The sequence below is a fragment of the Brienomyrus brachyistius genome, chromosome 18 (assembly GCF_023856365.1).
Source record: "Brienomyrus brachyistius isolate T26 chromosome 18, BBRACH_0.4, whole genome shotgun sequence".
NCBI classification, from domain to species: domain Eukaryota; kingdom Metazoa; phylum Chordata; class Actinopteri; order Osteoglossiformes; family Mormyridae; genus Brienomyrus; species Brienomyrus brachyistius.
Genome location: NC_064550.1, coordinates 7,024,265 through 7,049,621, shown reverse-complemented (window position 1 = coordinate 7,049,621; position 25,357 = coordinate 7,024,265). Strand labels below are relative to the sequence as shown.

Genomic DNA, 25,357 nt, shown 5'->3' with positions numbered 1-25,357 from the left:
GGCAGCAAATCCCACCAGCAATATTCCAGCCTCTAATGGAAAGCCGTCCCAGAAGAGCACAGGCTATTATAGCCACTGAGGGTTAGTCGGCTTCATATTAATACCCTTCGATTCAGAGAGAGATGCTGGACAGGCTGGTGTCCGCATACTTTTGTCCATATAGTGTGACGTTAAAAAAACACTCGCCGCTAAGCTGGGCTAAAGCATGATATTTTAAGAACAGCTGTAGCTCAGAGTCCAAGATGCAGAGGATAAGCCATTTTTAGACGATCAATAAGTCAACAACAGTCATATAAAATATTTATACTACAGACACTGAACATCATTCTCATGAATGGCTAATCATCCAGGTGCAACAGGCAAACCGTTGTTTCCAGTTAGCGCAGAGGGAAACAAATATCTCTGTTAAAAAACAAGAGAGTGTTAGTCTCGCGGCTGAAAAAACAGCTTTACTGCATCCAAAGGCCAAAACGCCACAAGGTAATGCACTCAATAAATAAGGTGCATATGCCAGCTAATTCAAAGACTAACAAGGCACTGAAAGCCACCCACATGATTTAATATCTGGTGTCTCTCTCGTTCTGGCAGAGAGGTGTCTGCTACAGCTATATCGGTAGCTGGGCCACCAGAGTCTGCATCCTTACACGCTATCTCACACTTTCTAAACAAGTGGTAAAGAATAAATAAATACACTGCTGCAGCCAGAATAACGTATCATCAGAAAAAGGGAACTAAATTGTCTGGTTCTTTAGATGAATATTTAACATTCGTACTAAAGTACCTAGAGGAAACCCCACAATGACAAGGAGGGAACATGCAAACTCCTCACACATGCAGCCCTGGTCCTAGAGGCGTGAGGCAACAGTGCCAACCACTGCACCACCCCCAGTCATTCCCACCCCCTATAACTTTTGGATAAAGTTGCTAAAAATCGTCGGACAAAGCTAGACACGGACACACTCACAATATTAAAGACAGCAGGGAGTGAGAAAGGGGAACGTCACTGAAGAACGCCTTTCACATTCTGTCAGCTCTCCTGCGGTTAATCTTTATACCCACAGTTAACAGTGATGCTAATCAGCTGTCTATCAACGTCGTTAAAAATAGCGATATAAAGTAGGCTAATACATGCAAATGGCCAACATACAAACATAAATAGGAGAGGAGAGAAGAATGGGGGCATTAAAGCCTACGGTTAAAAGTCAGAACCATCTGTAAGTGAACATACATGTTTACAGTCATGATAATACATAATTATTACATTAACATTTATAAAAATCAAATGGCTTATAGTAATAACCCAAGCAGAAACACTTTTCATTCTTAGCTGTTTCAAATGTTGTTCAAATGAATGAAACTCAAATCATTTAAGATTTAAGATTAAATCACATCATTCTTCCGAAACAATGACATTATAAGGCAATGCAGGTGTCTCTGTACAAACCCTCTTTACCTCTGCTTCTGCCGAATAACGTTTGAAGGATGACTTTCCACACAGCCTGTGTGTATAATGCTGTGATTCATAAACATCGTGATCTATGCTTCCATGCGGATTAATTGGTCCAGGACACACCATTCCATGTGGAATTCCCGAAAAGGTCTTTGTCCTTGAGGTTGTAGGTCAACAATACGTTTTTTGCTTTGCCTGTTTCATCTTCCTTATTGAAGACTATACTCTATGAAAGTGCATTATTACATTATATTGTCACCATAGAAATTGCCACTTGTGTCCACATCATTGGGCAATTTGAGCTTAATGGTACGGGTCTGGGTAGCACGTTAAAAAAAGTTAAATACGATAGAGAGGTATGTAGAGAGAGCGGCGACATTACACACAACTAATGATAGCCAAGTCATCATCACTGCTAATAATCCACCTATCTTCTATAGCCACATATGTCAACAGTGTGGACTGATAAAGACACAAGGACAATATGAAAAACTTCACATTAGTGGGAAATCCACTACTCAGGAAAGTCTACATTTCTTTTGACTTAAGGCAACATTCTATTGTGCAATTACAAATCACAGAAATCAAAGGCATTTTGTTTCAGATGCATGCCGTAGACCAGGGCTGGGGAACCTGATCCACTGGGAGCCGGTGTCGGTCCGGGTTTTTAGGATAACCTCTCAATCAGCCAATAACAGTGAGTCCCCAGGACTGGAGCTGAGAACCACTCCATCCCAAAAACCCACACCAACACCAGCCCTCCTTGGATCAGGTTTCCTACCCCTGCCTTAGACATCAACCTGAGTCAAAGAATCTTTAACAACATCCTCTGTTACGTAACAGCATTCATGAAAATGCGTAAATATGGAATTTACTCTCTGTAATCAAGTCAGCATTTGCAATAATCTAAAAGTAACTTTCAGAAATGCATCTATTTATTTATGAATTGTTTGAAGAGTATGTGAAAGAATGTTACTCTAGTTATACAGATAGCCTTAGATAATAAGGTTCAGGAAAATGAACACGTAGTGTTACACTTTAACTGTAAGTAAACATTTGGAACATGGACATTAGAGTGGATATCTTTTGTTATGAATGTTAAAAACATTAAATAATTAAGGACTCAGAACCTGCAATGGACTTAAAGAATTTGCAGCCACTTAATAGAAGACATTAGAACTAGCCATGAAGTTGGTACAGATGCATAATTAATTCTGTAAATGGATCACATTCACACTGCGCCATTTCAGTGCTGCATCTCTGAAATGGGAAAGAAAAAACGGCGACACCTACAGGTGGATCTGGTGACTCACACAGAAAATTCCGGGACCTGGGCTTGCTTACGTCATCGCCACGATTTATCATTTTCGTTAACAAACCCCGAACTAGGCAGGGTAGATAATTATCCACGAGACAATGCAACATAAAAACCACTGCTGCGTTAATGTGTAACATTGAGAAAATGTGCTTTTAGCCACTATATTTGTAAGTTAAACTTTGAATCGAAGTCCACAAACTGGTATTACATCTGGGATTGAGGTAATTAACCTACAACTGCTCCCTCGAAGCCCATATACTTCAGCTTAGATAAAAGAGACAACTAAACAAAGAAAGAATAATTCCGAATCATATGATTGTGATTGGTATTAAGCTACAGGATGGCTGCAATCCATTTCGGGTTTATTAACTTCGCTTTAAGTCGATCACATTAGGTGAGTCCCTTAGATCACATGCTGTATTTCTTGGTGTTGACAAATATTTTAAATGTTATTTTGGTCTACACAAGCTAGCCAGGCAAGTATGGCTTGCTGAACTCCAGCAGCATTTGCAAAACTTTGAGCTTTTCTGCTTAGGAATTTACTCACAAAGAGTAATTTAACCACTACTGGCTGAAACGTCAAAAAGAAGCATGGGAAGGATGCTAACCCAAACCCTAACACAAAAGGCACAAGATCTCACCATTTAGACAGCTATTCCATACCACATATGAGCTGTTATTTTAGAAATATGCATAAATCTGAACCCATCCATTTTCCAAACTGCTTACCCTTCTAGGTCACAGGGGGTCCAGAGCCTATCCTGGAAGCTATGGGCACAAGTCAGGGAGCAACCCAGGATGGGGGGGCCAGCCTATCGCAGGGCACACTCACACACCATTCACTCACACAGGCACACCTAAGGGCAATTTAGCAACTCCAATTAGCCTCAGCATGTTTTTGGACAGGGGGGGGAAACCGGAGTACCCGGAGGAAACCCCACGACGACATGGGGAGAACATGCAAACTCCACACACATGTGACCCAGGCGGAGACTCGAACACGGGTCCCAGAGGTGTGAGGCAACAATATTGACCACTAACACCACGCCGGCCCAGGAATCTGAACGATTAAATACTAAGTGTTTGTGACCTGCGTCGCGGTACTTTTGCGATTCCACGCAACGGACAAAGTAAGTATATAGCCACACACAAAAAAAAACATGCCTAGAGACTATAGTATCCACCCAACAATGACAAGCAGGAACGGGACAAAAGGTGCCCCCCGGATAAAGCGACACTCCAGACCCCAGGGGTGCGAGCGCAGGGGTCTGATGCAGCATGACCGAGAACCAGAGGGGAGGTAAACCAGAAAGGAACTTTCACTGAATCACTGCGAAGAAGCATCGCTTTAGCGGACACAGTGCACCTCTGCCCCGACAGTCCTATGACACGTTAGACACTGAGCACACTGACCCCCTTCAGCTGACCTAAGGCACTAACAAGTCGATGCATTACATCCTTTATTTCTACATTCATCATAAAGGAGTATTCGGATTTCCTGTAGTTCAATTTTTGTGTGACCTACTTGCAATAACAGACCAGCAGAAAAGGGAAATTCACTATAACTTACAGCAACGGTTTATAATATAATGGTTTTTATCTAGACTGGTCCATAAAGCCGTAATGCTTGAAATCTAGAAATGAACAAGTACAAACTTTTCTTTGAATATTTATTGGCACACACAAACTAGTACACACCCATTCTCTCTCAAAGGGTTCACTATTTACATTATGTAACATACCCTTATCAACCTTTATGCAAAGTATGAAAGATTATCAGCTATGATACTTAACTTGGAGACCTTAACATGCCCGTTCAAAGCCTCATTTTGAAAAGTGGATCCTCTAACATTAAAAAGGATTAATTTGGCCTAAAACCCAAGAATTCCTTAAAACAAGTTCACAGCGTTTTGTGCTTAACGTGCAACGGTAAGAGAATCGGTGGAAGGGGACGAACTGGCGGCTTTCAAACTTCTCTCATTACTTTGACTGGTGACCAATGCAATTCACAGCTAAATATCAAATTCAAACAAAATCACCTTCAAAACCTGTTTTCTACACAGGAAATTTAGCTTTTTGATGCCAATGCATCGCTTCATTGGTCATGTTCTGTATTAATTACCAAACACACGATTCCTTTGGGTTGATGTTTTTTTTTCCCCAGACCAACCACCCAGAGAACAATGTTAGGACATGGCTGTAAACACATATACCAACTTAAAACCTAATAAAAATTTGGCACAGTTTTCACTTAATATCAGTAGAAAACTAGAATCCACCAACGTCTAGACATCAGACGTAACATTTCGCTCTCATTAAACGTGGCGTGCTGGTGGACACATCGCAGTAGATGCTGTCAAAGACAAGCTGGCTTTCTTTGATTGGTTAATCACGCTTAACCCTCTTCTCATGGTTAACATTCTGGATTCCACTGGCTCAGCTGTTTTAGTTTTTATAAAAACAAACAAATCCGTGTCACTGCTACCCCCTCCCCACACAAAACAGCTGCAAAACAAGTCTGATACACTATATATTATAAAGCACAAAAACTGAACTTTCACGTATAGCACTCGGGCAACAAAAGTGAACAGATTAACATTGAAGGGAGGAAGGGCAAAACTGATACATAACATATGAAAGGAAAAGGGGGGGGCATTTTAATTGGAGGCAAGGGAGAAGGTTTCAGTTCTCAGACATAGAAGCCATACTTCGCACGGTTTGCAAAGCCATCAAGGCTGCCAGCCTGCTGACTGTACAGCCCCACTGGCCTGGAGAACAGGGACGACAAACTGCTTCAGGGTTGCCCATCTATAAGTACTGAAATGATCGATAACAGTAATTCAGATTACAAAAAAAAAAAACATGGTTTAAGGCTAGAACTACTTTCTTGTTGCAAATTGCAACTGCCAATGTTACTCTATTTTAAATATTCTGTGATAGAAGACAAAGATTGCGAGAATCCTTAGCAGCGTGAAATTTTAACAAATGCTGACACTTTAAAAATTGTACCAAGAAATGACTATTTCGTTCTATGAACCCAGATATCTTGAAGAAAAAAAACAAAATCACAATTCCTGAAACCTCACGATTCTTTTTTTCTTTGGGGGGGGGGGGGGGGGGGGGGGGTTCATCCCAGATGGAGTATCAATGAAAGGGGACTGTGACACATCAATAATCGAACAGATTAATGTCAATTTATTCAAAGTTTTCCCCTCTTCTTTCACAAGTGACGAGAATCTTTTTTTTTTTTCCCCACAAAGTGATTTAAAAAGAAAAAGCATCTTAAAAAAAAAGGAAAAAGCAATAAACAAGCAGACAAAATAAGTCGTTTCCAAAATAAATACTTTTCTTTCCTTAAAAGGGCCTGGTTGGTTTACTGCTGTGGTGGAGAACAGCCTTGGATTCTGTGTATGGGTGATATACTTTATTGGGCATGCAGTCCGCTGGAACATTCTGCCAGCCAAGCCTTGCTCAGTTGAGGGGGGCGGGGGGAGGGGGGGGCGTGTCCATTCAGATATCGGTCACCAGGTTGAACAGGGTAGTAGTAACATCCACTGAAACTTGGGGGAGGAGCCCAAGTGCTCAAAGGAGTCGGTGCTCTGTATCGATCCGCCCTCCTCTACGCCACGTAGTTGTACTGGTTTGGGTTCTCCTTGTCACGTTCCATGTAGTCCCTGTCAATGAGTGATTCTATTCTTTTCTTTAGGTCAGCAGGCTGCCAAGAGAGCAGGAAAAAAAAAAAAAAAGTTCCTCCTTTTACATTACTGCTCACATTTATCATTTATTTATACAGCAGATTTATTTTAAGTGATGGACAGCTGGGAAAACAGGGTCAGCCAGTGCATGGAGTAATTGGGGTTAAGGGCCAAACAGTAGAATTACTATGTCGGTCGCGGGATTCGAACCGAAGTCCGGAAACCCACAGAGCCGCACACAGAGGCGGAGAGAAACCTCAGGCACTTTAAAAAGCGTGGCTCCAGCTGGAATTTAGCCCCACGGCCTTCTCAGGCGGCCCCTTCACTCACCTTGACGGGAAATTTCAGCTGGTTGTACACTTCTGACACCAGCAGGTTGTGGCTTAGAGTCTTCCTCATCTTCATGATCCGCACGATGGCCGCATCTATCTGGTATTGCCGGTCCTGGAAGACCCGTTCAGTGGTGCTGGCTTGTTCTTCCACCTGCAGAAGCGAGACGCACTCTGAGTGAATTAGAAGCGCCATCGGAGGGTAGCAGGGCATCACTGTTCAGAAGCCTACACAGCTACAATAGGCCACTTTGGGAAGCGGCGGCACAGCTAGCTAACAACGACAGCCAAAAGAGGGAGATGGAGACAGGGAGAGGACAGGCCAGCAAACCGTTTCTTTCATCTGGATTTGGTTGATCTTTATCCTGAAGAGTTTGTGCTTGAAGTCGTCGTTGCAGGTGAATTTATCGCCGTCCTCCACATCTTTGCTTTTTGGTGTTTTGGAGAGGACCCGCGCTTTCCCACAGGCCAGCGACTGCAGGGTCCGACGCAACTCACTGTCCTCTGTGCATGTGCAAAAATAAATAAATAAATAAATAAATAAATAAAATATATAAATAAAATATGGGTCCTGAAAGACAGTGTTTCTCAACCTGGTTCTTGGGGACTCCCGGATGGTCCACAGTTTTACTTTATAGGAGCTAGCAAGGAGGGAGCAAAAATGTGGGCCGTCTGGCAGGGAGCAAAAATGTGAACCACCTGTTGGACCCCAAGGACCGGGTTGGGTAACACCGCTTCGAAAGACCTGATAATGGCAGGAGGCATCTGTTTGAAATCCACTGTCTAACATATACAAATTTCCACAAAATGATAATATGCCACGGAGGCCACTGCAGACAGAGAATCCTTCAAAGCCGAAGCCAAAAAGGCCGAGCACATGCAGATGCAGGTGCTGCTCACAGATGTCTGGCAGTCGGCTGCATCGCAGTTACCTCCCCATTCACAGAAAAACCAAAAGCACACATTTGTCTCGATGAATGCAGAAATTTCACCTTTGGGTCTCAGTCAGGTTACTCAGGTTATTAGATGCGAAAAAGTTATACATTTCCGAAACCAGGACATTTTAGCACGATGCATGCAATCTGTGGAGTAAAAGCCCACAAACCTATTCCTGTTGCCTGTTTAATCTCCTCCAGACTGAACTCTTCTCCTTCGTTAAACATGAGAAGCACCAGTGTTTGGAACAAGGAAACCTGAAGCTCCTTTTTACCCTACAAGGAGTTTGGAGAAATATTGTTTAGTACGGTATGGCATTTCTCATATTTCAGACATAAACAGTCTATGACCCCCCCGAGCGGCAATTAAAGTGCAGCAGTGGCAACATCAAACATCCAATTAACATTCTGAGGACAATGACACACCAAGAAACACAGTTACCTCCTTAAATTCAGCTTTCAAGACACAATGTCCCAGTGTGGACTGCCACTGAAGCTTTCTGCCGCTATGCTTGCCAAGATAAAAAGTCTTGAATATCTCCTGCAGCTTCACCATCTGATGAAAAAAGGACTTTTTTATATGATCCATCGTATACATTGACAGATAACATAAAAGGGCTGGTCATTAAGAACAGCCATGTAGCCTTAGACAGACCTCGGGAGGTAAATGGACTTCCATAGGCACATAGGTCGGCCAGTATCCCATAGTGAGGATGTTCACCGTCAGCTCAATGTTGCCTGGGATGTTCTGACATTGCATATACTGCAACAGGAACAAAAAAATCTCATAAGGACCCACCGCTGTGAAATTTACAAGAGGAGGCAGAGCAGACGTTTCTCAAGGTCACGCACAGGCCGACTCACCTGTTTAAACTGCACCATTATGTCCTTGGACAGCTCCATGTCCTTGAACATGCCTTCCAGTTTGCTGGTGAATGCAGCACCACATTCTGCCAGCAGGGTGCAGAGTTTTTAAAACAATGCAACAAGAAAGGTGGTCAACTAGACCCACATCCCCAAGAAAACCGTGGCTACTTTTAACTTCCCCTCTAGAAAAAGGGTCTACACCAGCAAGCAGTGTTTCTGAGCACCTAATTGGTGGTCCCATCTACCTCCAGCGTTTACGTGAAATTCAGAAGCCCGTATCGGCGGGTGGTGCTAACCGTGCTTCAGTTTGGACAGCATCGACTTCTCGGCGTCCACAGAGGCACTCTTCCCGACCAGCAACCGCTTGGCCAGATCCTTCTTGTAAAAGGCTTCGAATACGTCTTTTCCTGTTTATACGACGGCATTCGGCGTCAAAACCCAGCAACATCAGAATCGTTCGAATAAGCACCACCACCCTGCCAGGACGACTCACCATATATGAATCTGAATATGATCATGATTTTGTCCAGCATCTTCTCCAGCTCCTCATCCGTGGCCTCTTTGTTCCCAGCCCTAAGCTTTGAATCCACATATTTAGCTGAAAATGAAATGAAAAATAAAGAAAAAGAATTGAGCTTTTGGGAACTTTGAATTTCTTTTCTTCAAGATATCTTGGTTCACAGAACAAATGTTTTATGTTAATACAACATGTGCAAAAAATGGAGAGGTGGAAACCACAAACAATGATAGAAGAGACAGGTCTTTATGAACACCGAAGAGCTTCAGTTGGCTTAAATCCGATGTTCAGAGTCGAACAAAAAAGATCCTGCTTCCATCCTGCACTTATAGCTAAAATTACACCAACAAAATCTGGAGATATACCACCACAAATGGTACTGAATGGAAACTTAACCAATGAGCTCTGCAGGTTTATTTGGTCGTTTGTTTATGAAGGTTTCAAAGGCCTCCTTCATGGCATTGACAAACTTCTCATTCTTCAAGAAGCAGACATCTATTATGTGATCCACTTTGTCCTTGAAGTCCAAGAGCTCCTGCACCATGGTCTTATCTTTCTCGGGGTTGATGACTATGGTGCTTCCAAAGGCCTGAGGAATGTCAACAGCCACCAGAAACAAAATGTTCTGTTAGAGGTAGAGAATTACCAGCACAAAACCGATATTCACTAACGTTACAACCTCAAGATGTTTAAGCAATCATATGCACAAAACTGATATTACCTTCTGGTAAACTTAACATTTCAAACCTATCAAAATACCTATGGTTGCATACTTGTCATACAACATGACGCCATCAAGAAATGCTACTGAAAAATATCCACCCAGCCAATCATTTTAATTCTTCACCACACAGATACATTTTGTTTACATCGATTCAACACGCAGGGTTTCTCAATGTGAACTTGACCGTACTTGTGTTCTTGTGTACTTGTTTTACATCATTTGTTATTGCCAAAAACCAGTTCTAAGAAGACCAATACTAAGAACAATTACAGAGGATGGTAAAAATCTCTGGATGTTCGTCTTGCTCTGCCCCAAATATCAAGGATAGCAGCTCCGTCCTTGGCAAACAAGTCCAATCCCATGATTCACTGCACCACAAGTTCGTCTTTGGGAGGCAAGTTATAAAGACCGCTCTTGCTATTGAGAAACACCCAAACACAAGCCTCCTTTGCCTACCTTAATGTATTCTATCCAGTGCTGCAACAGAACCTGCACGCCCCCTCTTACTCGGCTGAAAAGCTGATATAGCAGTGACAGGTCCTGGATTCGGTTCTCATCTAGAAGGTGGTTCAGGCCTGGATTCAAGCAGGAAAAATTGGGGGAAAAAAACATGAGCAAAAGACAAGAGGTTAAAAAATAAACAAAAATAAACTGGCACATAATCTTGGAGGAAAAAAAGCTATTCGAGCTTAATAGCAGAGCTTGTGAAATGACCAACGTGCGTTTGAGAGACATACCTTTCTGGAGAGTTGTCGTCAGGTGTTCACCCAGGAGCTGTTTTTCCACAGTTGCGATCAGGGGTTTCCTTTGTAAGGACAGAAACGCGACAAAGGTTATCAGGGTAACAATCACATTCAAGTCTTTTTACTCCAACAAAAGCCAGAGAGAGACAAGCGGGCAGCAAGTTAGCGTGAAATCTGATGACTTACTGCGTGCTCTGGTCTAAATACGTAATAACTCTGTCCGCCTCCTCTTCCAAACGTTTGTTTACGTGGTGCAGATACTCCGGAACCTGTCACGTTGCAGCAGAGGGAGGTTAGCCTGAGTACTTGGTAAATGTAAGGCTTGTGCAGATGCTATGCAGAGGCCTGAGCCCCAGACCCCTAAGGAACACAGATCACCTCTCTCTCCTGCATAAGGCGCTGTCCCTCAGCAGCATAGAGGCGGTTTGTCTCCTCCAAAAACCGCTGCTCAAACGAGTCCTGGTAGATCTGCCAGGGGATGGGATCTCATCAATAAATTGCTTTCAAACTATACCAAATGAAAGAACACCGATACAACTGGTGTAGGACTGGGCAATGTCATATCAAAACTGCATATGCGTGACATAATAATCACCAGGGCATCAGAAGGCAGGCAAAACGTTTTGACAGACACCAGTTTTTCGGTACTATACACATTTATCTACACCCAGTTTAAGCAGATTAGTAGTACGGTTAAAATATTATTGAGATCCGTTTTGAGACACCCAAAAGTTAGTAACCTGTATAGACGCCACATAATACTGCTTTAGTATACTAAGGTTTGGTATATATCAGTGTGATATGCACTGAAGTGGCAGTGAAGAAAGGTACAGCTCAGCAGTCAGCACATCTTTTAAGAGGAGATGCTGCGGTTAAAGTAAAAAGACATTGGAGGTGCGACAGTCCTTTTCACATTTTAAAATCTGACACTTATTAAATAAGGCTATGCAGAATTTATACTGATTACTTACTTTTTGGTGTCATAAAATGCCTCAATATTTTAGCCGTACTAATCTGTTTAACCCTTAGAACCTGACAAACGCAAAAACCGTTGATGTTCGCACCCATTAATCTCAGGCTCATGACTTTGGATAAGTGTAATGCAGACATGAATTGCATAAAGTTGGAATCCAGCGAACAGGTCATCCAAGTGGCTATGTTGTGCGCTAAAGTTTTCCAGAGTAATCCCGTGTGTAATGAGGCACATATCTTAAACATTTTCAACTAAAACACACGCCTAATAGACCATGAATCATCGATATTATTCACATTACACAGAAAAAGCGCATATTCGCTTCCATGATAAACGTGCGACCCTTCTGAGGAAAAACTTTATTTATTATAAGCCTATATAAAAAGGGATAGAAACACACTCAGAAACTGGCTGGAGTTCTACTAAAAATAACCACAAAAAGCAGGATTCTATTTCTTAGAAAAACAATTACTTCATATTTTCATATTTATTCACAAAAGTTTGTATATGTATGTTTGACGTCGAGCTCCGGTAAAGCAGTTGAAACAGGATGAGGCCACGGTGTAACGAACACCTCTCACACGTAAACACGCCGACCTGCTTCGGTGTCGGTTTGTTGTTTGAGGCTAAAATGCAGACAAAGTTTCATTCTCAAATTTCACTTTAGCAATCATAGCGTACATAGGCAGAAAAACGATTCGGCATTACACTCTAAAACCGTCTCTCATGTCTATTTATCCAGTGGATCATAAACTAAGCGATGCTTTTCTATTTCAGTGTCTTTCAGATGTTATAAAATTGTATTATATTAGATAGCATTGCTGTCTGTCAGATAACTTTAACAAGTGAAAGACGCAAAATCAAAGATATTAATTTCTGCCTGGCACTAACAATGTATTCCTTCACAATACTAAGCCAAAGAAAGGTCCCCAATGAAACCCCTACATTCCTACATCGCAGAGGTTCTAATCTCAGCATTTATACATTACATTTGTAGTGCCTGCAATTTTCTATATTAGATGTGCCCTTGAGAGGTATAGTGGGCTATCCCACAAAAACAAAGTTTTGAGAAAATGAGCTCCAAAGTTACATTTTTTTCAAAAAAATCAGTGTGCCTATACCCTACAATTGATATATATCATAGGTAGCACAGAGGTATGACTTAGATAATAACTTATCCAATTGAAAATATTCAATAAAAAGGGGGTAGGGGTCAAAAATGTGGGATAGCTCACTTTACCTCTCAAGGGCACAGATAAGACTAAAATTGATAAATTTCAATAGGCGCAAGTAGTTTTCTTGTCATAAAAATGATATCAAAACTGTCAGTATTTGTTACACATCAAATTATGACATATCTGAGTAGGCCAGAATACCATGAAAATAAGCTCAGAAAGCACGTGTGGCATGTAAATACCATGTAATAAGGTGTAAATAAATGACCATACAATAATGAAAAGCTGGTCCCCTGCCAAATGTTTCGCGTGTCATCGGTAGCCCTGGTGGTTATTGTGCACGTATAATATCGCCCAGCCCTCAACTGGGATGAGGTACTGCTTGTTCAACAAATCACTTCTCCAATAGGCAGCCTTTAGCTAAAGAGCAAAAAATATGGCTGTTATCTTTAATAAACAAACTTGTAACCTTACCTCAGGGCACTGGAGATATTAGTCACCTAATTAAAATCCCCAAGCATAAGAGACCACCCCCATTCTTAATGAATGTTTATGCAAATCCAGTGCTTGGTTCATTTCATTTCATGGGGCCTAATAGAGAATTTTTGAATAACCCCCCCAATTTAGTGTGTATTTTAAAATGGGCCAAACTTTTCTTGAGATCCAAGCCTATTTAACCTTAGAGTAGCTTCACAATATAATTACATTACAACCTCAGAATTATGCTGCAGTATCACCAGTGCAATTAATCATTTATTATATTCTATATATTTTACATGACAATTTCTCTAACAAGAATTTACACTGTATGTTGTACAAGTACGACTGCATGTCACAAAAATAATAATAATAAAATAAACATTTTAAAGAGTCCATCTCAACACAGTCACCTTGGAGTAGGGTAGTTTCTATTCCATGGAAAGTTAAGATTTTGGAAATATTCCAAGTCGGAAACTTTCCATAGGAATTACTGGGAATATACAGGAATTACGGAGAATTCCCAGAAATTTGCAACCCTACCTCAGAAAGTCTCATATTAACACACAGCAAACCCTATGGGACATTTAAATTAAAAGTCAGCTGGTCTGGACCAATGGGATCTGCTGCAGCTGTCCGTAGGACTTCCTAGCTACGACCTTCCATCATAACATGACAGGGAATTGCTGTTGAGGCTGAGGCTTCAAAATGAACGGCGGCAAAGTGTGCGCAGCTCACCTGCAGGTCAGACAGCATGCTGAGGAGGCTGCGCAGCAGACTGCGGTCCACAGCCTCGCCGCTGCGCTCCTGCTCAATCAGCAGCAAGATGCCGTCGATCGTCTTCTTCTGCACCTTCTGGTCACTGATGATGTAGAATCTGAAGAGCTCCAAGCCCATGTCCCTGCAAAGAGAGCAGAGCCGCGTGTTTATCGCTGTTGAAGTACCAAAAAAAAAAAAAAGCCAATTCATTTTCAAGGAAGAATCTATCCTAGTGATGGAGAAACAAAGTCTCATGAACTATTCGCTGTATCTCTTGACCCCACTAGATTGGCATGTTGGGAGCCTATTTTTGTTTAGCAGGCAGCACCACCTAGTGGGGTGAGAAGATACAGCAAGCGGTTCATGCAGTTTCATTTGGCCATCACTAGTGTATCCGAATTCCAAAGAATAGCCTTGCCCCAAACTTAATTTACAGAGCTCTTGCTATTATTGATTATCATTGGTTAGCCAGGAAACCACATCCCATTGGTTAGTCTGAGGGATTTGACACACCCCCTTCCAGTTTACACATTCTGATTGATTCCTCAGTTCTTAGGTGTCAGCCATGCACCAAACAATCAGACCTTGATTATGACATAGGCAACAATTTAAGCATTATTTTCTGTTAATCAAATAGTTTCCCTTCATCAACACCAGTCTACTTATTGAAACCATTCAGTCCCCCAACCCTGGACAGTGGATAGTTGCCCTAGAAATAGGGTGACTATCACCACCTGCCTGGTCAAAGCACCATACTTTGACCACAGTACCACAACAACAAATCACTTCCTTGGCCGTAATAAGATATTTTCCCAGAATAAAATGAATATTAGGCTATAAATTCAGGAATATTAGGAATAAATATCAAAGTAAATGTAACCAAACCCAAACCACTGAAACATATTGAAACTCTTATTAAACCTGCTAAAAACAAACTTTAAAAACGTGTCTCCAACAGCATCCAGAGTCCTCCAGTAAGAAAGTAGGAGGGTTAGGATCAGCACTGTCGAAAAGAGATGAAGGGAAATAACCACTTACCAAATGGAGGGAAGCATTGAATTCTGCAATACGTATGTTCGATCCAAAAATAGAAAGATACTTCTAATCATGATCTGTTAAAAAAAAAAAAAACCTTTAGACATTTCTTTCAGGCAACTTTCTTTAAACAAACTGTTGATAAATTATACAATTTTATTAGTCACTTTACCATTTGTCTGCAATGATCTTGCCAGCATTTGTCTATCTTCTTCAAGAAAAGCACGCTGTCCAATGCCTCCGTGAAGTTGGAATTAAGGAGAAATAAAAAAGAATTGCACCTAGCTTATCACATCAGACCACCATGAAATTACATATAGGAATCTCACTCAGGATAACTTGCACATGATAAATTGTACAATAATATATACAATTAAACCATGACATTCAAAAAATATTTTACATGTCTTGAAGACAGAAGAGAAGAAAGGATATTCTCTGAATTGGTGAATCTGAGCCTTTATGTGATCTTCACAGACGACTCTCAGCTGTTTATAAAGCTTTGGAGAAATCTTATGGGAGCAGAGGTTCTCGACAGCCTGTAATGCAAAGCAAGAAAACAGAATTCATAACAATAATGCTTACAATTAGGGTAATGACAGAGCACTGTTTGTACATGACACTGGCAGAACAGCAATTAAGCACAAGAGAACGATCAACTGCGGATAGAAAACATTCCCTGATTCTCCAACCTAGAAGGAAGGTCCCTTTAGAATATCAAATGATCATTCATAGCGAAAGAAGGGATCTGACGTCTGAGGGCTCGACTGAGTGAAAAAACATTCAGCACCATTACTGGAATTAATGGTTATTTAGTTGGTGTTTATGGTTTTACTACTTTATTAATAATTATTATTGATACTTCACTGATGCCATCAGGAAATTCAACGCTTCCCCCACTTGCTCTCTGTAGGTGAGAACAAGCTGGCTGTGAAGGGCAGCCACCTGCAGCAGTGGCCTTTAAGGGTTAAGGGCCTCACTCAAGGACCTGCAGGTATGACTATTCTGCTGAAGCCGGGCTTGAACCGGCAACCTCCTGATTACAGGCACAGGGGCTTATCCCGCTGAGCCACGCGTTTAAAGTGCATTAGCGGCATCACATCTACACATATCACCAGCGCCTGGAGATCATCCATTTCCAAAAGAAGAGAATGAAATAGGCTCAGCCGCCCTGTAAAGAAACTCAGCCCTCCTGTTATCTATAACATGAAAGCAATAGTTCATGGTTTTTCATCCGACAGCTGTGGGCTCTTAGCATGATCGCTAACAAGCCCACCTCAAACTGCCACAGTGCAGGCAGCTCATGCCCCGGAGCACACCTCACCTGGTACAGCTCCTCCAGATTATACTTGATCGACGTGCTGTTCTGAACGGCCTCCACAGCCTCTTTCAGTTTCTGCCAAGTTTCATCAGTGTAGTTTTCTGGCAATTTAGGCTTTTCTGGAAGCAAAAGATGGTGATTTTCAGATGATATTGAACAAAAATATCGGTACCAAAAATAAAATATTCTTTCTTGTTTGAAAATGAGTCTTTACAGAAAAAAGGGACTTCACATACAATATGATGGGCATCACATTTAAATTTCTGTGGATTTGCAATATTTCACTTTGTTAAAATTGCCATAAAGTTCATATAGTGCTCAAAACTGCAAAAGGGTTTTTAAGGAGAAAAATATGATTTTGCAGAATGAACTCTCAGTGCTCTCAGTTCATTAGTTGTTAACATGCTGGTCAGACTGTTTATAGGTCAATAGTTAGAACCAATTTATCAATCTAACATGTTTCTAAAAATAGTGGGGTGATGTGATATTTTATGAAGAAAAAGTAATAAGTTATACTAGGCTGGTAATTTTAGAGACAGATTTCCATCGAGATGAAGCCTGATAAAACCATAAAGACGAGATACTGCTCCTATAATTAAACTGCGTTGGGGGTTAAACTTTACAGGGCGATAGATGCATGTGATATTTCTTTTTGGGGGTTACAGAAATGATACACACTCGCAATAAGCGCCTAATTAGACAAACAGCCTGCTGGTTATCTGGCCGGATACCTTTAAAGTTCTTGATAACTAGTTTCTTAGCGGCCCCGGGTTTGCTGTTGTTGGAGAAAGTGCCGGTGCCGGCCGACTTGGTCAGCCCGTTGGCGTGGTGGCCGACACCGGCGGCCAGGAACATTTTAGCCTTGTTAGAAGACGATGCCGACGAGGACTCCTCAGCCATTTTCACATCCAGTCCAATGAAATCGACTGAGTCCTCAAACCTCAACTTCTTTTGATTGTGGTGAGAAGCGGCCGCACCGGAGCAAGACGCCGAGGAATTGCTGATTATCTTCGGGGGAGACGAAGACACCGAGTCAAAGTCTTCCTTATCGGAGCTGTTTATTTTCCTCTTCTTGGACGTGGAGCTGCCGTTATTACCATCAGAAGCTGCTGGTCTAACGTCCTGAGCTGGCGCTGGGGGATTAGGGGAAGATAAACCTGTTGGAAACATGAAAAAAATTACAAAATCAAATAGCTAATCTGCTAATCCTAAAAGCCTCGATATCCGTCCCCGACGCGTTGAGCTAACTTCTTAACAATCCCCAGCGTCTACGTTTCTTTTTCTAATTGAAAACAGACAATAAAATTAAACTACAGCTCCACTCTAGAGCCTCTTTTTCTTGTTATTGGCAGAAAAAACATGGCGGTATATCACTTCCTGTTGACCAATGTCGCGTTTTTAAGGTTGGGCTTTTTTTAAACTTCTGACTCTTACTTTTACCCGAAGGTAATAAATGCATTGTTACATCGGAAAGTGAGCACCTGAACATACTCAAAGGTTTGTTTTAATTAAGCGTATTTGAAAATATGAATGCCCCCGGAAGTACTTGTTTCGCACGGAAATGTCAAATAAGCCGCTGTTTGTCATATTATTTCAGCCGCAAGATGGCGGTATATCAATTACGAAACGCATGTTGTATAAATGACGTTAAATTAAACTAGTTCTAGTCACAAGTTTGGCAAGCAACTAGTGCTAAGTATGTGTGTATTTGTCTTACTGCCATTTGCCAGGAATTGTGAACAATAGCCATATAATTGAGTTTGACTTGGCTGATGATAATACATCAGGACAGGTACATATGTACATGTGTGTGTGTGTGTGTGTCTTTATACAGCCGTAAAAAAAATTGACACCATCCTATATTCTCAAACATCTGCATTTTTAAATCTGATTTAATCATGGTGCTGTTGGCAGAAGATTATGCTGAGCAGCAGGTTGCTTCCAGGTTAAAAATTTCTAAGACAGCAGTACACAAGAGTAAGGTGAAGCAGAAGATACTGGGAACGACCAGAAACAGCGAAGTAGAGGGTAGAAGCAACATTATAATGCCAGAGATGACCGTTAACTTATCTGACAGTTTCTCAAGAATCGTAGGATGACATCAAATGACCTTCAGAAGGAACAGGGAACATTAAGTGCAGGTGTGAAGTGCACTGATAGGACGGTTCAAATCAGCCTCCTAGAAGCAGGACTGAAGTCTAATAAAGCAAAGAAGAAGCCCTTCATTAAAGAGAAACAGGAACGAACCAGACTGGAGTTTGCAAAAAAAAATGTTATTCACAGATGGACGCCCATCTTAATTTTTTCAATGGCTGTATACACAACCACACACACCCACACACAAAATATCTGCAACTGGTTGCATGTGGATAAACAATTTTTGGTGACAATGTACTTGAGGGGCACAAATAACATCGCATTAATTACCCACTAACCAAGTGTTAGTCGCATACTGATCTCATGCTATTTCATCATTAATAAATCGTGACGCATGTTTTATCTCAAGCAGTTACTATATTTGTTACTATATCCGTTAATTCTGTAAACCTTCGTGAACTACTGAAGGAAGAAGTGATGAATACCAAAAGCGAAATACCGATCTCATATTTGTTCATCATTAATTGTGAAGTATCTTTTACCTCAAGTAGCAGCTATATTTGTTAATGATTTGTACTTTAGTAGTAACTGAATTATTACTAAGTATTTGGGCCCTATCAAGTGAAGTGGCGTTTCTGTTTTTGAGCACTTCAGTGCCAGGATCTGCCGCTGGCTGCAGCTAAACAGCATTGCTCCTGCCTGCTCTGTGGCCAACCATTTGCTTCATGCATGTTTCGCACAGCCCCGGTCCTTGGATTGACGAGGCTCTTCAGTCTGCACCCTGTTCACATTCTGCTGTAGACAACCAGCTCATATTAATGACATAGATCAATGAGTAAATTCAGATTTTCTTTTAAATAATACACAGCAGGCCAATTTGTTGCATTAGTCTCAAAACACCAATATATTTCCATACTTATCTAGACTTCAAACACTAAACACCAAAATCAAACTCTACATAGGAACCTTGTACATAGCACAGTACATAGTAAAAGTTGTGGGGGATATTGCACTTATGAAAACAGAAATATTTCTGGATTTATATTTATTTGCTTAGAAATTCTGAGAACCCATATTTTTGTACATGTTTTTCCCACTATGAATCTTTTACATACATAAAATGCTCTTAATAAAGTACATCATCAAGAAAAAATAGCTCGCTCTGTCAATCTCATATCACATCCACTCTCCAGTACAGAAAATAAAGGAAAGCTATATATTTTAATACATTTAATTTCATAATTTAAATTACACACTGTATACATAATTATATTTGTACAGACAAATATAATATACAGCAATTATAATTTACAAAAACTGGAAAATATTTTTGTTCAAAATACATCATTGTTGATCCCAGCATAGCTCAAATCTTCATTGTAAAAATCCATATAAAAAATCTATTATTACTACAAACCCCTTCTGATTGCAAATCACTGCAGTATCAAATAAATAAAATTATTCATTTAGTCAACCTCCATAATCACTTACCTGGTGCAGGGTGATAGTAAAGTAACTTAAATATATATAATATGCATTATTTAATAATGCATGACTGGATTGTAAATATAGTGAAATGCGTTTGAGCTAAGAGACGACACAATAACTTGAATAACAAAGTGGTCAATTAAAATCACCTTGATAGAAGATGCAGAAAAAAAAGCACATTTCAGGCAAATCACACAACATATTTATACTATGGACCCATAAAAGTGACAACATTTAAAATCAGGAAACGACGACGCTGACATTCAAATGATGGGGAACAGGGGCAGTAGTGAGGGTGTTCCTGGAAACACTATTAACATAAGCGAGTGCTAGAGTTCATTCAAGAGGGCAAAAAAACTAAAGTCGACTGGGTGGCAGTGCGATGCGACCCAAAGAATGGCAAACTGAACGAAAGTGTCTTTCATTCTTACTGAGCTGCTCTCTTCTCCCCACACAAATTTAAATTTTGTTTAACGTTCACAGTATGTAGCAGAAAAAGAAGCCTGGATTTCTGGCTATTTCACAAAAGAAACAACAGTTGGATCTTTTGACTAAATGACATTACACACATCACCGTTTGCTCGCTTCTGTATGTCAGACCCAAGGTCATTGTTCCATCATTCCCAACAACCTCTCATGTTTTATTGTCCTGAGCTGGTTAGTTCATGAAAGTAAGTTTCCATTTGCACATTCTTTGATAACCATCTGTTGTTTTGGGCAACAGAAAAGTTGCTGGATATACATGAAAAACTGACCTTGGAGTCGTTCTGTTAAAAACACTAAACGATGCCTTCTGTTTGAACGACATGTTGAAGTTCTTGCTTTATATTTGCATATGGGCTTTGCTGGAAAGCTAAACATAATTTATTGTAATGTCAATATAAAATCTGGTTAAAAAGCAACTAGTGACATATGTTCACTGCTGTGCGAGGCAGACTTTGACCTCCAAACAGCTAAAGGCTATGCAAAAGAGCAGACTCCCCATGCCGGTTTGGACAAGAAATTTTGCATACCTTCAAAAACAAAACAGCGTTAAAAAAACAAGCTAAAATACCTTCATAAGGCACGGCCAGTCCTTTGTGTGATTAAAAGTCCAACAAGTTAAAGCGACTAAAGGCTGCAGTTAGTCGCAATCAATCATTATCTGACCCTTCAGCGGGCAAGATTATGAGAGAGTCATGGAAAACGTGCCCATATGGCCGCAGTCTGTACACGCCGAACATCATGACGTGCATCTGCTCAGGAGTCATGCCATTGAAGGTGATGGCCAGATCAGGACAGCAGCTCTGCACCACATCTGCAGGATTGTTCGATAAGCTGTCCGCGATGAGCGCCCCCACGCTCTTGCTGTTGAAAAGCCCCTTTCCCAATGCGTCCTCCCCGTTCTCGGCAAAGACCCCCGTGTACTTCAGGCACACGGCCAGCTCCTTCTCCTCGGCGCGCTTCCACAGCGAGTGGCTGCTCAGGGGGCACTTGAGCTCATCCTCGAAGGCGAGCGTCAGGCGTCTCAGAGCCTCGAAGCTCAGCACGATGCCGCTGCTATACTCGGCGTACTCCAGGTCCCCCGACTTCAGCACGTTGCCGATGTAGAATGGCTGCTCGGGGTCCTTGTCCAGCACGAGGTACTTCAGGTTCTCAATGATGGCGAAAGTGGTGGCTTGCGCCAGGAAGAACCAGCGCAGGTCGCCGGCATTGTTGTAGGCGTGCGTCAGGGCCTTGCGCATCATCACCCACTCGTCTTGTTCCTGCAGATCTACTGCCTCCAAGGCCTTGGATGACTCCGAGGTGTAGAAGACCGCCCTGTCGCAGTGCTTGCTCCACGTGTCTTTCGTCGCGGCCCACTTGGTGAGGATCTTGGGCCGCACCATGATGATGCAAAACACCCGCAGACTGTGGCTCATCTCCAGCTTCACAGAGTCCGGCATCCGGATCAGCGCCTCTTTGCCGGAGGCCTTGATGTGATGGTGAAAATGGTCCCTTATAGCGGATGGTGGCGGCGGCTGCCCGAGGTCAGCGAAGTAGGAGAACGTCAGGCAGAAGAGGCTGCCAAGCAGCACTCCTTTAAAGAAGGAACTTAACTCTGACAGCATTTCAGACACCTACCAAAATAACCACAATGTCAGTGAGAAGGATCCTTTGTATGCAGTATGGAAATTACAGCTTGCAATCCCAGATAAAGCAATTCATTTGTACAGAAATAAAATTATCATTCATTTAAAACAGATGCAATCCCTTAATGCTTATTCAATTAATATGACTTAAATCCTGCAGGTCCCTCGATAAATAGCTTAATAAAATTAACTGATTGCGCTCTCATGTGAACTAAAAGACTGAAACGACAGATGCGATCCTGGGTTATTCCCTGCCTTTTGCCTATAGCCTCCATGATAGGTTCAGGACCCCCGCGATCCTGAATAAGTTAAGCGGTCATTGAAGACTTTGAAAATAGCCAACGGACCCGGAGAAACAGGAATACAAATCTCCGACTTTAAGGCAGGTGCGGCGAAGCGTAAGGCAGGATGCAGATATCGGCCAACTAGGCAGCGACCTCCAAAGGGGGTCCAGGCAAAGTTCTCGGTGGGTGAGTGGATAGATGGAAATATTTATTTAGTCGCCAGTGCCGTGCTTTAGGTCTGTTGTGACGCGCAAAAATGACTTTCAGGTTGCGCAATAAAATGCCACTCCAAGTTTCAACAAGCCTTGAAAGTTTCGCGTAGGTGTTAACGTTGTTTGGGATGTAGGAATGATTGGTCATTTTGTTTTAACTATCCATAGGGAAAAAAATAAACTATAATTTTTGGAAACAAATATTTACAAAACCCTACCTATGTACGTTTGGCTTAACGCGAATGAATTTTGCGTTAACTTCATTAATTTGAGAATTTATCATGGCAACGGGACAACCATATACCCGGATCCCTTTAACTCAACCAATTCGAACATCGAATGGGTCGGTCGAGAAAAATCAAACTGCAACTAGACAACAAAACAGACCCGCTAAAATCTGTACGGTTTAAAACAGCCCCATCGCCCCTCAATCCCTCCTCGTCTCCACCTGCCACTTCCAGTATGTCATCAGCTCAATTCAGGTAAAGTGCTCAGAAATTGTCATTTCATGTTTATTGCTTTTATATTTGTGCTTTTTCGTGCGTGTATTAGTTTTATATTGATTGTCAGTGCTTTTTATCCTTAAGTAGGTAGATAGGTAGGTTTAAATAGGCAGTGTTTTGGGGGTCTAGAACGGATTACATTATTTCTTATGGGGGAATTCAACTAGGACCTCGACCAAATCGCAACTCGACCAGCCTTCAGGGTCGAATTAAGTTCATGTTCCATGGCACCACTGTGTAAGAAATTACAATATCAAACTTTTGCCCAAGAACAGACAGATATAATACGTTTTAAAAGCTGAGCGATTCTTGATTAACATTTACCGCAATGAAAATCGCAATCAAGCCTGGCACACCGACGTCCAGAACGTCTTATGAAGTAATATTGTCTCTCCCCATGTAAGAGCTGTTAGTCGTACAAACTATTATAGTTGAAGACCTGTAGTTAAACAGCTTTGATTTAATTAAAATGTTTAATTTTTCCTAAACGAAACTTCTGTTCTCTTTCCTCGGAGTCGTAGATGTACTCTTTTAAGAACATTTCTGTTTACAAGGTAACAAAATCTCTTTTCGCGTCTTACAGGAAACAGAAAATTACTTTCTGACTCTCCAGTTTGCGAGAATGATGTTTTGAAACTTTAGAGGAGTCAGCTAAATGAACAATACAGAATTCAAAGCGGATAAAGTCCTTAACGCGTATAAAATCCGAACTACATGCAGAAAAACGATTTAACCGTAACGTTTACAGTGTTACGTACCTAATATCCTGGCGGTCATGAGATACATGCAGCAGTTCCTCTATTTCTGCGCTTGTTGTATACAAGCTATTTTATGTAAGGCTAAAATGGGTATTTGAAGCTTTTCCCTTGTTAAAGACACATCTGAAAATGTTGTTCCGCTGCGCTTAATGAAATAGATTACTTAAAACTGAAGTCTCTCGTTCTAGGATAGATGTAATACAAAGTTCTCGCTACTCACCCAGGCGCGCAAGCAAAACCACTACCTGTGCCTTTAAGTGCGCGAGACGCCTTCAGCCGACTCACCCGTAAAACGTCAAACTTCCGGAAGGTTTACGTCATAACATGCGTCTGTCGATCTTCGCAATGCTCATAGTATAATGCTGCGTTATGATTGACAATCCTGAGCAGTTTTATTGCTTTTAAAGCTGAACTTCAACTTATACACACCCCTGAAACAGTGTTCAGAATCACTGTTCAATTGTTCAAATACTTTCTACACATTATCTGGAAGCCCTGAATGCTGAAGGAAAAACATTATTCAAAAGGGTGGTAAACTTGTCTGACAAAGCTGTTAAACAGGAAATGTCAGAAAAAAACAGATTTGAGTTTATTGTCCTCTTTGCCTTAAGGTAAACTTAATTGCTTCTGTTGTTTCTGCAGAAATACTGTTTTCTAACAGGATAATTTGCTTTGCCCAGGGTGGTAAGGTAAGGGCATTAACCAAACGAAATTAAGATTTGGTTTGTTAGTCTTTGTATGGAAAACTTGGATGTAAAAAACAACTTAAGGAGGCGCGGAAGTGGCCTTGGTGAGTCTGTAGGGGGCAGCATGTGCTCTGAAATGAATTGAGCATCAACTCGCTTGTGCTGTGAAGAGGGTGTTTTCTTTTTAATAGCACAGTAAGGTCATTTCATCTTTCTAGTGGTATTGTAAAATTGCCGTGAAGGTTCGTCTTTGCCAACCCAGCTAATACTTCCTCCATCATGGCGTTTTGCGTTAATGTGTTTGGCAGCAACTGATTAGACTAGTTTTCTGAAAAGTTTACTTAACGGGACAGAAATACTTAGTTTGAACTCAGTTACTACTGAAGTACAAATCACGAACAAATATAGTAGCTACTTGAAAATAGATAAAAGATGCGATTCATTAATGATGAACAAACATGGCACCAGTAATTCCTTAATAGTCCCTTCAGTATTTCACAAACGTTTACAGAATTAACAAGATGCTGTCTATCAAATACGAAGTAAACGAATTAAGGGCAGTGTCTGATGCCAAAGTTTTCCAGACACCTTATCATTGAGTTATGGTGCGCTGTGTCAAAAGCCGCACTTAGGTTCAGAAATAATAAGAACAAACAGTTACCAGAGTCTTCTGCTGAAAGTGTATCACTGAACACCTTAAAGAGGGTAGTATCTGTGCTAGGAAGTGACCAAAAACCAGATTGAAAAGGCTCCAAGATGTCATAGCTGAGCAGAAGAGATGATAACTGGTGAAGAACTACCTTTTCTAAAGTTTTGATATAAACATTATTATTTGTGCAGGACAGGGTTCCGCTAACCATTATTTAGTGAAGGTTGTGCACATCTGCCCGGGAGGTCAGC

At 41.3% G+C, this 25,357-nt stretch overlaps 2 protein-coding genes across 5 annotated transcripts; both read right to left on the bottom strand.

The window, feature by feature from the left end:
- Nucleotides 1-4,424: 4,424 nt before the first annotated feature.
- Nucleotides 4,425-17,740, bottom strand: cul4b (cullin 4B). Of its 2 annotated transcripts, XM_048984687.1 has the most exons (21): nucleotides 17,416-17,736; nucleotides 17,050-17,326; nucleotides 16,322-16,437; nucleotides 15,433-15,536; nucleotides 15,170-15,239; nucleotides 15,001-15,074; nucleotides 13,942-14,104; nucleotides 10,957-11,046; nucleotides 10,765-10,847; nucleotides 10,573-10,640; nucleotides 10,292-10,410; nucleotides 9,508-9,700; nucleotides 9,088-9,192; nucleotides 8,891-9,001; nucleotides 8,592-8,677; nucleotides 8,383-8,490; nucleotides 8,170-8,283; nucleotides 7,898-8,003; nucleotides 7,124-7,296; nucleotides 6,794-6,946; nucleotides 4,425-6,483 (listed from the first exon to the last, which is right to left on the bottom strand). In XM_048984687.1, exons 1-21 carry the CDS (start codon nucleotides 17,416-17,418, stop codon nucleotides 6,388-6,390), a joined length of 2,412 nt encoding a protein of 803 aa, XP_048840644.1. In that variant the 5' UTR covers nucleotides 17,419-17,736; the 3' UTR covers nucleotides 4,425-6,387. The 2 variants fall into 2 exon arrangements, with proteins under 2 accessions (XP_048840644.1, XP_048840643.1); XM_048984686.1 differs by having other exon boundaries at nucleotides 17,050-17,740.
- Nucleotides 17,741-19,443: 1,703 nt separating this feature from the next.
- LOC125713498 (C1GALT1-specific chaperone 1-like) lies at nucleotides 19,444-24,243 on the bottom strand. 3 transcript variants are annotated; one of them, XM_048984696.1, is made up of 2 exons: nucleotides 23,992-24,243; nucleotides 19,444-22,002 (listed from the first exon to the last, which is right to left on the bottom strand). In XM_048984696.1, exon 2 carries the CDS (start codon nucleotides 21,991-21,993, stop codon nucleotides 21,037-21,039), a length of 957 nt encoding a protein of 318 aa, XP_048840653.1. In that variant the 5' UTR covers nucleotides 21,994-22,002; nucleotides 23,992-24,243; the 3' UTR covers nucleotides 19,444-21,036. The 3 variants fall into 3 exon arrangements, with proteins under 3 accessions (XP_048840653.1, XP_048840655.1, XP_048840654.1); XM_048984698.1 differs by having other exon boundaries at nucleotides 24,057-24,243; XM_048984697.1 differs by having other exon boundaries at nucleotides 23,772-24,043.
- Nucleotides 24,244-25,357: the final 1,114 nt, after the last annotated feature.

What these genes read in the sequence shown, in the direction of transcription:
- LOC125713498 (XM_048984696.1), bottom strand. Translation starts at nt 21,993, where the DNA reads ATGCTGTCAGAGTTAAGTTCCTTCTTTAAAGGAGTGCTGCTTGGCAGC.
- cul4b (XM_048984686.1), bottom strand. Translation starts at nt 17,488, where the DNA reads ATGTTTCCAACAGGTTTATCTTCCCCTAATCCCCCAGCGCCAGCTCAG. An exon ending in AGTTATCAAGAACTTTAAAG is followed by an intron (nt 16,438 to 17,049) that starts GTATCCGGCCAG and finishes TTTTGCTTCCAG; the next exon opens with AAAAGCCTAAATTGCCAGAA. An exon ending in CAGATTCACCAATTCAGAGA is followed by an intron (nt 15,240 to 15,432) that starts ATATCCTTTCTT and finishes TTCCAACTTCAC; the next exon opens with GGAGGCATTGGACAGCGTGC.